Consider the following 18,214-nt stretch of genomic DNA (forward strand, 5'->3'; position numbering starts at 1 on the left):
CAGCAGGTAGGTAGCACAAAGGTGAGGTGATACAAATTAACACCTTGGAGTCCAAGGTAAACTGAGATGAGATCCACTGAAGGGCTTGCAGATGCTATTATACTTTTATAACAGAGTTCCATCTGCTATTGAGACTATATTAGAAGGGATAAGAGAAGAAGGGAAACACCAGAGGAAGGCTGCTGTGGTGATCCTAGTCACAGAGGATGGTGGCCTGACCTTATCATGGGGGTGGCAGTATCAATGAAGAGAAATGGATAATCAAAATATTTCAAAGATAAGGTTGGCAGGACTTAACTGAAAACAGGATCTTAGAACTGGGATGAGAAGAAAGTAATGGAAATAACTTCTTCTTAATACAAAAATAATTGGTGTTTGCCCTTTTGTGCCCACTACTTTCAAGCATTCTATTAGATGTTGCTGAAAGATTAAAAAAAAATTCCCAGCCCCTGAAACTGTTTAAGAAAATGGAATGAACAAGCATATCAAACTCATGAAAATCTAACCTGTAAGAGTGAATGAATGTAAACATAACCTGATGTCATTAAATTGGAGAGTGAGGAAGATCAGGTTAAATCACTCATGGAAAGTGAGTTGTGAAAAGTGAGTTGTGCACAGAAATTTGTGGTGTGGGTGGACAAAGGCAGAAGAAATGGCAAAGTGAAAACACAAACTTGAAAATAATTTGGTAAACAGCATACAAAAAAGCAGACTATACAGCCCTCGAACAAAAGAAAAACATAATTGGAGGTAAGAGAGGCTCTCAGGCCAGAAATAACAGCAAAATGTGTTTATTTTCTAGATAACATTTACTGAGTACTTTCTATGTATCACACATGTAACAAGGCATTAGCACAATTATTCATTTAATTTTCTCAACGATCCCATTGGGTAGATACCATTATTAAAAAGAGGGAAGCTAAGGCTCAAGAGAGGTTAAATAGACATGGATTACCACTGGGTAAACAACAGAGGCAGAACAGAGTTATGTTTGTTGCCTCAGTCTACATGCTTAGCTGGTAAGCCAGGAGCCTAGAGGTGGTAGGCAGAACAGTTAGAGCAGGGAGTCTGAGGTTCCTGGGCCACTTAATAAAGTTGTTCTGCAAGTCACCTCCCTGTGCCTCAAATTTCTCATCGATAAACTGTGAATTATATCTTCCCATAACAATTCAACCTTTCCACCATGGTTGCACTCAAATAGCACCAACTGAAGGCATTGATCACTTCCCTGTTGCAAAATTCAGTGCAAATTTTTCAAAACTATCATTATTGTCTCTTCCTGAAAGCTGCCTACTACACCTCCCTGAAACACTCTTTCCTGGCTTCCATGACACCACTTGTTGCTACCTTTTCTACTTTTCTGGCTACTTTTTATAACCTACTTTTTAGGTTCATTCTCCTTCAGCAAGCTGAGGATCCTTACACCCATTCTTCTTCCACTCTCTCCTCTCTCCCAAAATAATCTCATTCATCTCCATGGCTTAATTTACCACTTATATATCAATGACTCACAAGTTTGTATCCTGCCACTTCAAACTTAACATATCCTTAACAGGGTGCTGTTGGATAGGAGAAATAAATTCTAATGTTCTATAACACAGTAGGTTAATAATGAGTGAAAACCATTAATTGAATATTTCAAAATAGCTAGTGGAGAGGATTTTGAGGAACCCCACCACAAACAAATAAATACTTGCAGGGGTGGATATGCCAATTGCCACAGTCTGAGCATTAAATATTGTATACATGTATTGAAATGTCACATTGTACCCCATAAATATGTACAATTACTATGCAACAATTAAAAATTTAATACCATTTTTAAAAATTAACACATCCAAGATCAAACTATTCATTATTCCCTCTCCCTGCCCCAAACTTGGTCATATTCCAGTCTTCTCTACCTCAGTAAAAGGCACCTCATCCATCTATCTGCACAAATCAGACATCCAGGAGCTGACCTTCATACTGTTCACATGCAAAACTCCACATCAAATTTATTACCAAGTTTTGATGATATTTCTCTCTTAATCTCTCTCATGCCTATATCCTCTCCCCCCACCCCAATTGCTATCATCAGCCAAGCTAACACCATATCTTGCCTGAAATATTCTAATAACAACCTACTAATCAGTTTCCCCTCATCCACTGTGACCCATACAATTCACTCAGAATGATGTTCTCAAAATGTCAATGTAAGCCAATCGCTCTCATCTCCACATAAAACCCATTAACATTTGCCCCTTACTCAAAATGGCCTGCAAGGCCTGTATGGCCTGACTGTGGCCACCTCCCAGCCTCGTCTCACATCACTCCCTACTTCCTTAGTACAATCCTGTTAAATCAGTCTTCTCTCTATTCCTTGGCCACATAATGCTTCTACCCACCAAAGGGCCTCTGCACATGCTATCTTTCATCCTGGAATGCTTGTCCTACAACACTTTTTCTAATTAACTCCAGCCCATACTCTGCAGACTCAAGGGCTATGGGTTCTGGAATCCTGTTTCATTCTAGGTCAAGGGCCTTCCACTGCCATCAGCACTCAGAAATTTATGTTTCTTTTCTTAGCACGTATTTTCTTCAGAATGGCATAAATATTCACTTGGCCATTTGATTAATTGTTCTCACTTTCCAAAATGAAAACTCCATGAAGACAAAATCCTTGAATACTTACTCTTACCATCAATTCTCCAATACCAGCACCATGCCTGATACCTAGTAGGTGCTCAATGCCTTGCACAAACACTTCCTCTGGGTAGTTCTAAGAAACAATAGTAGAAGGACTACACTATGCTAAGGACTTTGTAACTGAAGCCCACTGTTACCTCTGACACTATCATCTTCTGACAAGGAAGAATGACATGCTCAAAGCAAATGAGTGGGTGAACATGGCACCCTTGCTGTCTATTCTAGGGCCTTCTCCAGTGCAAATGCTGGCATTTCCATGTGGTTTTGTACCTACAGAAGATCCTTTCCCTTGTTTACTAGTAAGTAATCATGAGTTTGGTCTTCCAAGCTCTTGCTCTAGTTTTATTGGAATCATTAGCTAAGGCTTTCATCTCAAGCTGGCAGGTCACTAGCAATGTCATTTGTCTCCATTTCCCTCCATGGTACACACTCAGCAAATATTACTTGAAGAATTTCTGGCTATGAGGCAAGAACCAGTAATTGAATTAAATATTTTCACTGTCTCTAAGTCAGTCTGCTGAAAACAAATTATTTTCTCTGCCCTATCAGGACACGATTAAAGAAGAAATATCCAGATTTTTTCTGTGGTTAAATTATCAGCTGTCCATTGCATCATGCCATGCAGTCCAACATAAATAGAACATGTACCCTTCCCTGTTGGCCACTGCTCAGAAATATTACATGTGGTCTCAAGAACAATGTACATTATTAATAGCCTATGAGCTTATGCCTTTCCCCACCCACCCCCAACTGTTCTCCCTACCACCCTCCTGCACAGGGCTGAAAATGTTGCCTGCCACTACATCAGCATGGGAAAAAAAACTGAAACAAATATAGCCAAATGTCTGACAATCCAAATTATGAAAGAAACCTAATAGCTTTTGTTCTACTCCCACCCTTACTCAACTCAGCCTCATCACTAGTTTCAAACCATCAAAGCTTTTGTTAAATGTAAAAAAGCCAATAAAAATAGGTAACAGAAAAATAAGCATCAATCTGTAAGGATGAATTAGTAACTAGAAGAATTCCAAAGATTACATATAAACTGTTTCTGGAAATCACTCATGCTTTGCTGTCCTTTTAAAAATGTGACTAGGGATTCACTTTTCATTTACATTCCATTTCAGACTGCTTTTCAAAAGAGAGGGAATTTTCAAAGAAAAAGTTTAGATTTTTGAGACTGACACATTGAAGTTTAATATTGGGATATAAACTAATTCAACCACAAAAAATAATAATAAAAAGGAAAAAAGAGAGCTGTACAATCCAAGAGTAGCACTCAATTTCAAAGGAGGGACAACATCTCTAAAACAATGACTACAGGGCTCAGGAATCTCTGGATTAAAATCAAACAGCTTCTTCACAAATATATATATATATGCAAAAAAACTATTCTCCCCAACTTCCAAAACTCCTACAACTTACCAAAGTCAGGTCACTGCAATTTTACATAGTATTTATGATCTGGTGAAATGACACAGGCTTACTCTGCTCATTAACATGATGAAACACAAACAGAAAGAGCTAATTCTATTATTTTTCCCTCAGTTAATCAGTCCTAAGCCATAAGCCCAGCAAGTTTGTTTTGTTTTTAAATTTGACATGGATATACCTTTAATGTGCCTGACTATACGCTTCGAGCCACCATACAGCACTGACAAAAGTAAATTCTTCCAATTAGCAATAAATATACCCAGCATGGCTAAAGTAGGGAAATAGTGTAGTAAAATCTTATACACTGCAGATGCAAACACTTGGGCATCTGATTCATTTGGGGTTGGGGAGGAGGAAATATGCAAGGTTGTCAAAAGCTGCCATGCCACTCATAAATATATCTGAGCAGATGAGAAAGGAGAAACCCTACGGGGGAGAAAAGGTCAGTATTTTAATTTTTAGCAATTCTTTCTCTTCAATCCAGTTACTTACAATTTATGGAAAGAGAAAAATGGATACAGGGGGAGAAAAAGTGAAGTTATATGGTATGTTCCTCTTAGAGTAGTTTTATCCTGGAAATAACCTATGCAGACTGACTGTATAACCAGACAATTAAAGCGTACACCAGTTTCTATGCCACTGGTGAATAGTAGTTAATAACTTCACACTTTTTGTCTCTTAACAAGAAGGGAATGGCACTTTCAAAATCATTACTACTCTGTCATCTTGGTTCATTGCCAAAGCAAGGAGCTTCAGAACACCTGTCAAATAACACGCAGCTTGTGGAAAAGAAACATATACCAAAATAGGTTCATATAAAATTTTCACGTATGTAGAGAATGGAATGAATTTGGGTTAACAAAAAGTCACTCATTCTGACAAGGTTTGGGGGAAGAAAGGAAGAGATTTCCAAAGAATCTATATGACTGGAGTCAATATAGTGAAAATTTACCTCAGCAGTGCTCAGTGGCATCAACACAAAGTCTAATAGTAGTTATATTCTCAGCCTTAGCCACATTTCCAATTGTTTCAGTAATTAAAAGGACAAAATGCCTCTGCCTTCTCAAATAAGAGTGCCTAAGTCAAATGTTTAACTATCCTTTTCCTTATTCTGAGTATCCTGTCCATTCTTATAAACTAAAAATAGGTTTCCATACCAAGATTCTGTTAAAAATATTCATCATCTCACATATGCCCATCTATAACTGCAAAAACATGTAGGTGAGTATCATCCCAGAGGTAAGGCAAATAAACATCTATTGCATGGTGCACAGGCCAAGATCAAAGACAAACATCTAAAGCATGATCCCTGAACAATTAAACAGAAGTGGAGATTAGAAAATATAGAAATAATTTGAAGTATAGGCTTTCCTTTTATTTTTATGTTTGTTAATTAAAAAAAGCAATTTAAGTACTGATACTAATTTTGTGCAGATCCATTCTAAAATATAATAATAAAAAATCCAACGTATAGGTGAAAAAAGGTGCAAATTTAGATTGAGAGTGAGGAAATCCCATCTTCCTTAATGAAAGGAAGCCCTAGAACTTTGAAGGTTAGTACTGACAAAAGATTCTGAAAGATTGGAGAAGACAACCCATAACCCCGGGACCATCTCCTACTACCTCTGACATCTAGTGGTATAATATGGGAGGGGGGTTGCTCCTTCTCTGACAGAGACATGTATCACCATTGCAAATGGGCCCATGCCTGAATTTCCCCAAGCTCAGGTGAGATATATTCAAAAACTTCAGTAAATACAAGGGAAATACATCTAAATGGTCTTTGATGAAGCTTTCTTCTCTTATGCACACAGATCCCAGCCCATTTCACAGAGATCTAAGATAAGAATTGAGCCTATCTTTCTCTTCCCAGCTGTCTCTAACATCAACTGTTTTATGTCCACCTAAACTTAGACCTTTCAAAGTCCAAAACCCTAAGGACACACAGAGGTCAATGTTACAGATATCTTGGAGGTGCTAGTTTCCAACTATTAAGACAGAAGGATAAGGTCATGCTAAATTTGTCTCAAGTCTAAAGTTTTGGCTATTTTGAAAGAAATAGTTTCAAGCATAAAGAGTATTTCAAATCAGGTCTAAGTGTAATTCATTTACTTCTATAAATGTAATACGGTGTTATAATAAAAGACTATATGTTTATATAATAGACTATTATATATATATATATTATATGATTATGCATTATGACAATAAGTATATATAAAAATAAATATGTATGCATTATTTAATTTTTGGTCACTGCATTTCTCTCAAATTATTTAAAGTCTAAGTTATCATAACCTGGACTGGACTTCCATGGGTTGTTTCCCAAGTGGAGCTTCTTCTTCTCATCTTGATATTTAGCAACATCACACTCATCAATTTTTAGAAAGGATACAGACAAATGGACAAGAAAATGGAGATGTTCCTTAGTACAAGTTCATCAATATAAATGATCTGCAGTTAAAATGCCACTTACTTGACTGCAGAAGTTGTTTCTATAGAATTTAATGACAAATGACAAGGACCAAGCCTCTAAAATAACTATTAATTTGTACTAAGTACTTCAACTTATTCCATCTGAATCACCACAAATTCTGAGCTATTAGAATATAAATTAATAAAACTGAATACTACTGCATTATCAGATCTGAAGAAATGCAAAGAATTGAGAATCTAAATGTTCCTGAAATATGACAATAAAAAGGGAATAGAGCTGGGGTTGTAGCTTAGTGGTAGAGCATTTGCCTAGCATGTGTGGGGCACTAGGTTCAGTTCTCAGCACCACATATAAATAAATAAAGGTCCATTGACAAGTAAAAAAAAAAATTAAAGGGAATAGAAAAGTTTCCTTGGTCTTGAATTTTATACTATAAACAACTTCAAAAGTGGTAAGTAAAAAAAAAATGATAAGTAATCTATGACCACTGAAAAAGGATATTACTTTTTCTTTTATAAAATATGTCTGCTAAAATATATTAAGCCCTCATTTTATTCTTTAAAAAAATCTCACATAAATCTTGTATTTAAAAAAAATCAAAATGTTAATAGGCCAGTTGAAATAAAAAATGGTCTTAATAGTGACTATTACAATTCTAGAAACAGAATGAGAACTTGCTTTCCTACCACTCATGTGGTTTCCATGGGTCTGGTCTGTGAATTCTTTATTTTAGGTGACAAAAGCATACATTTTTAAGGCTTATGTATATAAGAAGCAACAGTTCTTTACCAGTTTCACATCAAGTATGTGAGAATCTCTTAAATGCTTTGCACTTTCTTCCCCAAAAATGCACACATAGGCACGACATACAAAATGTTACATAAAACTTTTCAGTACTCACAGATCTCCCCTTAGTGCTGTACTTGATTGATAAGATGTTCACATACAACAATCAAAGAATGAGTAAATTTCAAAATTTGTATGTTTTATGTCCAAAAGATGTTTTCATTCCTTCTTCCTACCTTTAATTTCCTCAATTTCACCAACTATGCCTGGCAATATTCAAAACCAGAGTTATTCTTCTGTTACACATGATTATCTTTTAGACCAGGACCACCAAACTTTTTCTGAAAGGGTAGACAATATGTGTTTCAGGCCTTTCAGGTCACTCAATCTCTGTGGCAACTAAACTGCACACATACTCCTACCTTATAAAAAGGAAAAAATAAGAAAAGAAAAACATAGGGAAGAACAACAAAATCAACCCTGAGAATGTAGTTACCTTAGAGGAAGACAAAAAATAAATGATAGAAGGTACAGAGAAAATGGTCTTTAGTTGTCTCTATAAAATTTTACTACTTTTAATTTTAAAGGAAAAAGGCTAATTTTAAGAAAAAAACGATTGGAAAAGTAAAATCTCCACCTACATTCTAGGTTAAAATGAAGGACTCCCTTAACAATTATAAGATTCTATTTTACCACTGACATCAACAAAGGCTAAAGCCTTCTGTCCCAGTTGCATTCCCAAGGCTCCTGATAAGTGCTACCATATCACCAAGAGGATCCCAGAAAGCCTTAGTCCAGATTGTAATGTTTGCATGTAAGGATTTAGACACATTTTCTAGATGAACAAATTTCATTTCTGAGCACAACTGTAAGCTACAGTCAGTTGGCAAACAAGCTGGCAAGGACTCATTTCAGCCTACTGGGTGGGGAAATGAAAATGCATGGACTCTACGCCCAAATATTAGAGCACACACTCACTTGAAAATGCAATGAGAAATCCAAATCAAAAATAATTTTCTCAAGAGTGCAGAAATAACAGAATGCAGAAATAAAACAATACCAATGTCAGTAAGTACTAATTATTCCATAAAGACAAATACAACCATTATGCTAAGGATTATGCAATGAGTATGCTTATAAAAATATATTAAGTTTTAAATCCCTCAATAAAAAAATAACAAATTCAAAGAAGCAAAATTATATATCAAAATCATTTCTTATTTTCTCTAGATCAGCTTCTAGTACTGTGACTGAGGGAACAGTATATTGTGCCTCCATGGTCAGAGACATATTAGTTACTTGGTAGAAGCATTAGCTTACTATGATAAGTTAAATAATTAGTCTCATGAATAAAACTTGCAATTCAAATATCATCATTATTTTAAACACTAAATAGACTAGACTATTATAATCTTTTGGACAATTTTAACCTTTTATTAATAGTTTCATGAATAATAAAAGTCTAAAATGTGGACAGATTTAAGTCACTAAATGGCCTTCGCTATTGTTCACAGAATAAAATACTTAATTGATTAATGATCTTAGGGTGTCTATCGCCATCTAGTGAACAATCACTTCAATTACCACACCAGACACTTGACAACTGATAAGTTTTCATTATAGTTTAAATATACATGCCCACTTAGTGCTGTAGGCTGACCCAATTTCTTTTTTATGTTCTACTCAATACACTGAGAACAAATACAAATACAGATGGTATTTATAGTGATTCACTTTTGAGTGTCTATAAACAATGTTTCCATATTCTCTGGAAACACTAACTTCCATTATTTTTAAATAACTTTTCACACTGTAAGGTCTCTCATACAATTTCTTAACCATTAATCCTCTACCACTGAGCAATTAAAAATCATGGGAGAGTTTCAGGATGAAAGATCACACCTGTGAAAAGACAATATTGAAGCCCATTTGACACAACTATTAGCACTTTTATTACAAACCTGTTTTTTAAAGTACAATTTGCAATTACTGAGTACTCAAGCAGCCATAATATATTTGATTACAGAAATTATTAGTTCACCAGAGCCAAACCTGCATGATTCCAACAAAACTGAACACACAAAAAATAGGCTTAAAAAATTAAAGGAAGGGGGAACTTCAAGGACTCCCAGACTATGCATTAATCCATCTCCAAATGCAAATTTTTATTTTTGCAAAGGTATGCCATCAGGTTTCCTTCTAATTAATTTCTGCTCTAACCTTAATATAAGGAATTTAAAAGCAAACTACTAATAAGTTCTTCAAGTTATTATTTTTTTGTCCATTCCATCTTATCACCAAAAAAAAACATTTAATAAGTTATGAAAGTATTCCAAAATCTCCTTAAAAGGACTCTCATTTTACACTTTATCCTACCTATTGTTATCCCTTTAATAACTAAGAGATGCTTGAAAATCACAGCCTTAACAGTACATATGAAAAATTCTAGCAAACACAAAGAGAGATTATCACATAGACTATTTCCATCTGCTATTGCTAATAATTATCACCAATACTTTAACAATCATTTTTATCTTAGCAAATAATTTGTGTAGAGGACTTTGAATCTTCTAGAATAGTTCCAGGGAGGAGTTGTATAATTATTATTTCTCATTAACCTCATATTAAAGACCTACTTCCCATAGGTGCAATATTCATCATGATTTACTGAAAGAAATAAGGGGGGAAGGGACAGAAACAAAGAATTCAAATCACATGATTATTTCTACATTTGTCCGAAATTCTTTGTTTTTTAGTGAGGCGAGTAGGGGTTTTTAAATGATTTATTTAGTAAAAATTTGTTGTTATATTTTTGTATAACAGAAAAACAAAAATTGAGCTTAAGCTCCCTATTAAAAATCTAGCTAAACCAAACTATTGCCCTTAAAATACAATGGATTAGGGGAGTGGGGGAGATCATTGGACAAATTTGGGGCTTATCATTATCAACAGTGCCCTTTTAAGCTTGTGGATTTCTGAGCCAATGCAGAAAATGTAACAACAGGGATTTCCCAACAGCAAGAGGCACTCTCCAAGGGAGTAAATTGTCAACTATTGCCTCTCGTGAGAAACTTAAGAGTAACCTTGATCCAATCTCAATAGTCAACCCATGTATTATCACCCAGTTGGGGCATAGTGAGTGCATTTCCTAATACAAAAATAAGATGGTATTCTATCAGAAGCCACTGGATACATATACAGAAATAAAATTTAAATAATTTTGAAGTAAACTTAGCCTAAGAAACTGAAAACATCCTTTTCTCACTTCAACTAGTCCCTAAAACATCTATATCTTTCTAATGTAAAAAAAGGTCTATGTCTTATGATGAATATCAAAAAAGATGACCTTCTAGAACTAAGAGGCAGAATATAAAGCAGAACCACAGTCATGAAAGATGTTCTGATATGGAGGAGATAGCCCTAATTCCATAAAAGACAATCAGAAAGACATGATTCAAATTCAAAATAGCTACTTATCCTTTACCTCTTTTGGGTTTTAGCTTCCTCTGCAAAAGGGGACATTAATACTCATGTCAAAAGACTCTTAGTGGTTTTAATAAAACAATGCAAATAGGTTCTAACATATCACTGGCATTCAATACAAGCTTTGCCCTTCCTTGCTGTGCCCTAAGCCAAGACAGTGCTGCCAACAAAAGAATGACTCTAAACATCCTGATGTTTGTTTCATATTAATTAGATATGCACTATCCAATAAAGTAGCACTAGTCACATGCAGCTATTTAAGTTCATTTTAATTATAATTAAATAAATCTAAAAATTCCAGTTCTTCAGTCAGTTAGTGCTACAGGTTTCATGGTTAGAGACAATTGTATTGGATAGTACAGATAGACAACATTTCATTACCTTCAAATCCTACTGGACAGAGCTGATACAGACTCTAAAGCAGGGGTTAGAAAACTTTTTTTTTCTGAAAGTGCCAAACAGCAAATTATTTAGGCTTTGCAGGCCATGCAAGATTCTTTTTTTTATTGTTCAAAACATTACAAAGCTCTTGACGTATCATATTTCATACATTAGATTCAAGTGGGTTATGAACTCCCATTTTTACCCCAAATACAGATTGCAGAATCACATCGGTTACACATCCACATTTTTACATAATGCCCTATTAGTGACTGTTGTATTCTGCTACCTTTCCTATCCTCAACTATCCCCCCTCCCCTCCCCTCCCATCTTCTCTCTCTACCCCATCTACTGTAATTCATTTCTCTCCTTATTTATTTTCCCATTCCCCTCACAACCTCTTATATGTAATTTTGTATAACAATGAGGGTCTCCTTCCATTTCCATGCAATATCCCTTTTCTCTCCCTTTCCCTCCCACCTCATGTCTCTGTTTAATGTTAATCTTTTCCTCCTGCTCTTCCTCCCTGCTCTGTTCTTAGTTGCTCTCATTATATCAAAGAAGACATTCGGCATTTGTTTTTTTAGGGATTGGCTAGATTCACTTAGCATAATCTGCTCTAGTGCCATTCATTTCCCTGCAAATTCCATGATTTTGTAATTGTTTAGTGCTGCGTAATCCTCCATGGTGTACGCAGAAAAAGTGTTCGACAAAGTACAGCATCCCTTTATGTTCAAAACATTAGAAAAACTAGGGATAACAGGAACTTACCTCAACATTGTAAAAGCTATCTATGCTAAGCCTCAAGATTCTATCTTAACTACTCAACTCTGCTATTACCACATAAAAGCAGTCACAGATGATACATAAATGAATGATCTTGGCTCTGTTTCAATAAAATCTCATTTACAAAAATAGACGGCAGGCTAGATTTGGCCCAGCAGGGCATAGTTTGCCAAACCCTGCTCTAGAGTATTCCATGCCCAGACCCCCAATACAAGCATTCTACCCAGAACCACTATCTACCACCTTTAAGAATGAGTAGTCTTAAATTCACTGACAGGAAATAGCAGTTTAATAGAGTCAAATGAATTTAATATTTACCATAACTATTCTTTTACAAATCAAAAATAATCATGTACATAGTACTAAACAGATGAAGTTTATAGTGTTCATAAGGTCATAGTACCTAAAATGTGTTTGGTATCTGGTCTATCATTCTAAAGCAGATACTCTCCATCCACATAAATCCAGCCTGACATACTCCTGGAATTCTGAATTTACACACCCAATTAACTGCCTACTTAATATGCCTGGAGATCTAATACTCATCTCAAAGGCAACACATACAAGATGGAACTCTTAATCCCTTAGTAAAAGGCTACATTGGCTTTCCTCCTGACTCCCACCTTTCCTTCACAAATACCGATAGTTAAACTCGTTACCAAAAACTAGCTCCCTTATGTTCCCTCTTCAAAAAAGGCCTAACCTGACCAATCTAAACTACTCATATAAACATTCTCTAGGCCACTGCCCTGTTTTAATTATCTGCAGAGCATTTACTTCTGTCCTAATATCTTAGTTTTTAATGTTTGTGTATTCATTTAATTACTGTTTGTTTTACCAAAGTATCTTCTTCATAATAGCCCAGGCCTCAAAAACATGTCTCCCTGCCCCCATCATCCTAGAAAGAATACAAGCTTTGCAATAACAGAGACCTATATTCTTGCTTAATTCTCTATCCCCAGTGACTAGAACAAAGTTTGGCACATAGATGTTCAATAATTACCCCCCACCCATGAATGAATAAATTTCTATTTAAATGCCTATGTCTTAAACTTTTTCTAAAAAATGGGTATTTAAATCTAGATAATTAGGGAGCAAACTTGTCTCTCCCACACTACAAAACGTATAGTTAAAAATACTCTAATATTTAGAGATGTGAATATGATTACGTGATTTACCTCCCTTCCTTTGTATGTCACCAAGGCAGCCAGTGGTTTGGCGTAAAATCTGCTGTAGGAAAATCCCAGGCAACCGTACATACTGTTCGCTGTGAGCTTCAAAGCCTTCTGTCGAATGTCATACTGCAGGCCACACAAGGATGAAAGACAAACAATAATATTTGCAGATGCTTAAGAATTACATTAGGTATCTTTCTAGATCACCAATGAGAAAAAGAACCCCTCAATATCCCTGAAATAAAGAGAGCCCTTAAAATACTCTGTCCTCCAAGGTCTATGATGCCCTAACCTCCTGGAAGCAAGCATATATAGACTCCAAAGTTTCCAGAATTCAGAAAGATCTTGCACAGATACACCCATTGCAGATAGAAGTACCTCCTATTCTGAGGCAGTCTAGTGTTTTTGAATGGCAACTTACCCACAAATAAAATAAGCACATGTGCTTGCCCATAGCATCTTGAGTGTTTGTACTATTATATACTATTCCTAAATAATCAAATTGTAAAAGCTGAAATTTTCATTCAGATGTCTCTTAGTGAAAAAATATACCTGAAGAACAAGATCTGGGTTTAAATCTTGCTGTTTCATTAGCTGTTTGACTTGTTTTCTCCGTTCTACCAGTTTCCGGATTTCTCTGGGCAAAATGCCCATTTCTAAGCTTGGATCTGGCAACTCAGGGATTTGTTCTTGTTCTCCATCCTGATAAACACACAACAGAAATTTTCAGAGAGTAAAACTTCAGTAAAATAAAATTCTAAAATAATATTTGGTAGGCACGTTACCCCATGATCACATCTTTAAAAGCTTCTTTAAGTAAAGATCAACGTTCCCTAAGAAAGAGTTGAACAGATTGCAGACCATGGCCCTTCCCACTACCACCTTCCTCCCACCCGTGTTCTATCAGCCTGTCATTCCCAATATCTCCCACCCCTGTAGTTACTCACAAATTTTTATTTCATTTAAAGGGATGGGTTTTTACACATGCTACCATCCTCTTCAACAAGATTGAGGAGCAACATGTTTGGGGAAATTGCTTTTAAAATACAAACGCTCAGACAGACTTCTAGGATTTAAAAAAATAACCAGCAGCTAAACTACCATTTTAAAGCATTTGTACGACCAAACAAAATGCTATAGAAATTTAAAACTATGGAGAATCATAGCAATTATTGTAAATGTTTTAGACTAAAAATAAAAAGCTAAATACTAAACTAGCAAATTTCTTTTAAGAATTTGAAGCACATTTAAATAGGCCATGACATTTCTAAAAATTAATACAAATATATTCCTTAGCACTGATGTAATACTTTTTACCTATAAATTGCTTTACAATTGGCAGAAGAATAGCAACATTTTTAAAAAGCAACCAGCAGTCTTCTTATATTAAAATTTACAGCAGGAAAAAGCAGGGAAAGCATTAGACCATTTTTCTCAAGTCTCCATTAATTCTATTAACAGGCTACAAAGAAAAGCCAGATGCATTTGCCCTTTCAAAGGTACAAAATTTAAAATAAACCTCTTAGCTTAAAGTATGTCAAGTCAATGCCATTTGATAAGCCAGCCTTTACAAAGTATCTAATTTTATAAAGATCAATATCTGCAAATGAACACTCTTAGAAAAGTAACAGGGACCTATTGTTTTCCAATATAGCACATGATGATAGCAGACCTATTAAAAAGATCTTGCTACACATTCCAATTTATTTACAGCAACTATGAAAGTCAAATGAAAAGTAAACTTGAAACAATCTGGAGTCAAAAAATTTGCAATCCACTCCCAGCTTCACCATCACTACCTATGTGACACTAACTGATCTGAAGATAAAATATAGTACATGAAAATGATACAGAATCCATTAATACCTACATGTATACTTCTTAGGTGACTTCTAAAGTCCTTCTACTCTGAAAGGATTCTGTTATATATCCAAAATCCAAATTGAAAAGCTCAAATAAACAAAACACTGCTGGGCAGCAGTTGGGGAAAAGGGCTGGATAATGATAATTACCACGTGCTGGTACAGTAGTAGGACAAAGCCCAAAGAACATTAATCAAAGGCAGTCACTATTTGGGAGGTTGTCTACCCAATACCACCTCTGTAAGATTATCCTCTAGTCCCATAGAAAGATTCATCTTTAACAGCCAGATTTGTACTCTGTGAACCCACTCCTGAGGTCATAAGTGATAGGACCAGAGGTGCTCACTGACCTAGGCAAGCCTATTAGATTCTCTTTTTTGGGAATATGGAATTAGAAATGAAAAACAGCTCCTGGGCAGGTGGCTGGAACTAAACAACATGTAAATTAAGAAGCTAGAGGGCAAATAGGCATCTTCTGCTATGAAAAAAGAGAAGGAAGGAAGGAAAGGAGGACAAAGGAAAGAAGGAAGGAAAGCAAACAGGAGGTAGAAAAGAAAAAAATAGAAGTATCAATACATGTTACAACACAGATGGACCTTGAAAATAATGTGCAAAGTAAGATACAAAAGACCACATGTTGTATGATTCCATTTATATGAAATGTCCAGAATACACAAATCTATATAAGCAGAAAGATTAGTGATTCCCTAGAGCTGGAAGGAATGGGGGGAGGGATATGATAGTAAAATGTTTCCTTGGGAAATAATAAAATGCCCTAAAGATGAATATAGTAATGATTACAAACTGAATAATCTAAATGCCAGGACTGCTATGTGGATTGTAATGTGTGTGAATTATACCTCAATAACACTACTTTTAAAAAGATACTGAACCAGTTTATCTCTTTCTGGACAACCTCTCTTTTTGATAAATAAGGACATAATTAATATATCCTTTAAGAAGAAATACTACAGAATTGGGGTTGTGGCTCAGTGGTAGAGTGCTTGCCCAGCATGTGTGAGGCACTGGGTTTGATCCCTGACACCACATAAAAATAAAGGCATAAAGAAGAAAAAGAAAAACTACAACACTAACTCCTTTGGTTCTCCTCCTCCTTTAAGCAATACTTTTAATCCTAATTTCAAGAGACCCCAGTTAAATACAAACCTCTATAACTTTCTGTGTCTCTGAAGCAACTCTTTGCACTGTTGTAAAACAAATGTTAAATTCCTGAATGATGGAAGGGTATAAACTGTTGAAGTCCAGCAGCAAAATAAACTTATCATAAAAACCTAAAATAAAAAGGTCACATAATGTCAAAAAAGTCTAAAGAAAAACACTGTCAAAACATATTAGAAGTACTCTATTAAAAAGTGTAATAGAAACCATTTACTCTTCAGCACTATAAAGCAGACAAAAGAGACAGAAGTGGACTATCACACCATAAAATGACTTGGATTAGAGTGAAAACCCAGATCACAAAAGAGTGATGAAAAGATTCTGTCTCCCCATGAAACCAGCTTGAACCAGTCCTTCCCCAACAGTCCCCAAATATACCATTATTATGGGAAAACACCACTCAGGGCCAATTATTTTGGAGATCATATCTACTTCCAAAAGAATGTTGCTAAATTCTCCCTCAAGCAAGCATTCCTTCCCACCCAACACCGCTCAAGCGGTAGTGTGCTCGCCTGGCATGCACGGGGTGCTGGGTTGAATCCTCAGCACCACATAAAAATAAAATAAAAGATGTTGTGTCCACCGAAAACTAAAAAATAAATATTAAAAAATTCTCTGAAAAAAAAAAAAACACCAGTAAGTGTGTGGATATCCACTCCCAGCTTCACCATCTATATATATATATATATATTACAAACACACCTTCAAACAATAAAATGGGTAGCCCATTTACCTGTACATGAACTGTGCTGAAAACCAGATAAGAAATATTTATATGAATGTCAGTAGTGGAACGATCCACCCTTTTTGCTTACAAAAGGTGAACAGAAAGCTACTATATTTCTCTAGGACATTTACAAAGAGTTTCCTTCACTTTGAGAAGAAACTGAATAAAAATAAATGTCCAGTATTAAGACAATAACCATGAACATATATTATTGACAGCTTACCCTGTGTCAAACAATTCTATTTATTCCTTAAATCCCTCTATAGTAGATTATTCTTATATCCATTTTACAGAAGAAGAAAACGAGTCTTATAGATGTTCAACAGGCAACACAAGATCACATAGTCAGCATTCAAGTCCAAATGTAACACCAAAGTATTACTGTTCCATGTGACTCCAACCAATAATACATCCACTTTTGTCAAAAATGTCTCCTACTCAAGAGTGAATTACTTGATAAAATTCACATTATGTCCAACAATGTGAATATGTGTAACACTGCTATTGAACTGTACACTTAAAAATGGTCAAAACGGCTTAAAAATAAGATCCTTTCTAGCTCTACCACAAAACATTATCTTTGCCACTCTTGACAAGGAAAAGTTATTCTCCTGTTAAAATTCGATTTTGTGGCTATTATCTGTATTTAACTCTGTTGGCCAAATGAACTGGTCCTAGCATACTGGCAGAGGCAGAACCTACCCTCACAGAATGGAGGGAAGAAGGGAGAGGTACTCCCATTGCAGGACACATAGCTTCTACACCGGACCAGGGGTTGGCAAAGCATGCACAAACCAAACTCAGCTAGCTAACTGCCCATTTCTGTATCATTCATAAGCTAAGAAACATTTTTAAGTGGTTAGAAAAAGTAAAAAAAAAAAAAAACAGTATTTCAAGATATGTAAAAATTATATAAATAAAAATTATATTAGATTAGCAGAAAAATCCACATTAATTCCATATTAGCTGACTGGCAAACAAGATTTGCACAACATACAAGATAAAAATAAGATCATTATGAGATCTACTTGCTGACTTCCAAGATCCAATACAGGTCTAGCTATACCTGAAAAAAAATCCTTAACGCCCAGAGTAAACCAATCCAAGGTCTCATCTTACCAACTTTGGGGTCCAAAACCAAGCCTCCAGCATAAGCTGCTTTCTTCCGCCCTTTCTTGTATTTATTGGTATCTCCATCAATTTCTTCATCTTCATCTCCCTAATGTCAAATGAAAGATAACTTCATCAGCCAGCAATTAATTAATTAATTAGGAAG

General features: G+C 35.4%; 1 protein-coding gene and 1 non-coding gene across 2 annotated transcripts in view; both read right to left on the reverse strand.

Annotated features, from left to right (window-relative positions):
- The window catches only part of Pola1 (DNA polymerase alpha 1, catalytic subunit), a 291,393-nt gene that overhangs the window by 226,420 nt on the left and 46,759 nt on the right, over positions 1 to 18,214 (reverse strand). The window contains exons 23-26 of the mRNA XM_077793905.1: positions 18,058 to 18,157; positions 16,200 to 16,324; positions 13,723 to 13,872; positions 13,174 to 13,296 (exon numbers count right to left, since the gene is read on the reverse strand). Coding sequence (XP_077650031.1) covers positions 13,174 to 13,296; positions 13,723 to 13,872; positions 16,200 to 16,324; positions 18,058 to 18,157 — 498 coding nt within the window. The remainder of the gene's footprint in view (positions 1 to 13,173; positions 13,297 to 13,722; positions 13,873 to 16,199; positions 16,325 to 18,057; positions 18,158 to 18,214) is intronic.
- On the reverse strand, positions 16,989 to 17,118 carry LOC144250863 (small Cajal body-specific RNA 24). Its single transcript, XR_013342602.1, has one exon.

The sequence above is a fragment of the Urocitellus parryii genome, chromosome X, assembly GCF_045843805.1.
Source record: "Urocitellus parryii isolate mUroPar1 chromosome X, mUroPar1.hap1, whole genome shotgun sequence".
NCBI classification, from domain to species: Eukaryota; Metazoa; Chordata; class Mammalia; order Rodentia; family Sciuridae; genus Urocitellus; species Urocitellus parryii.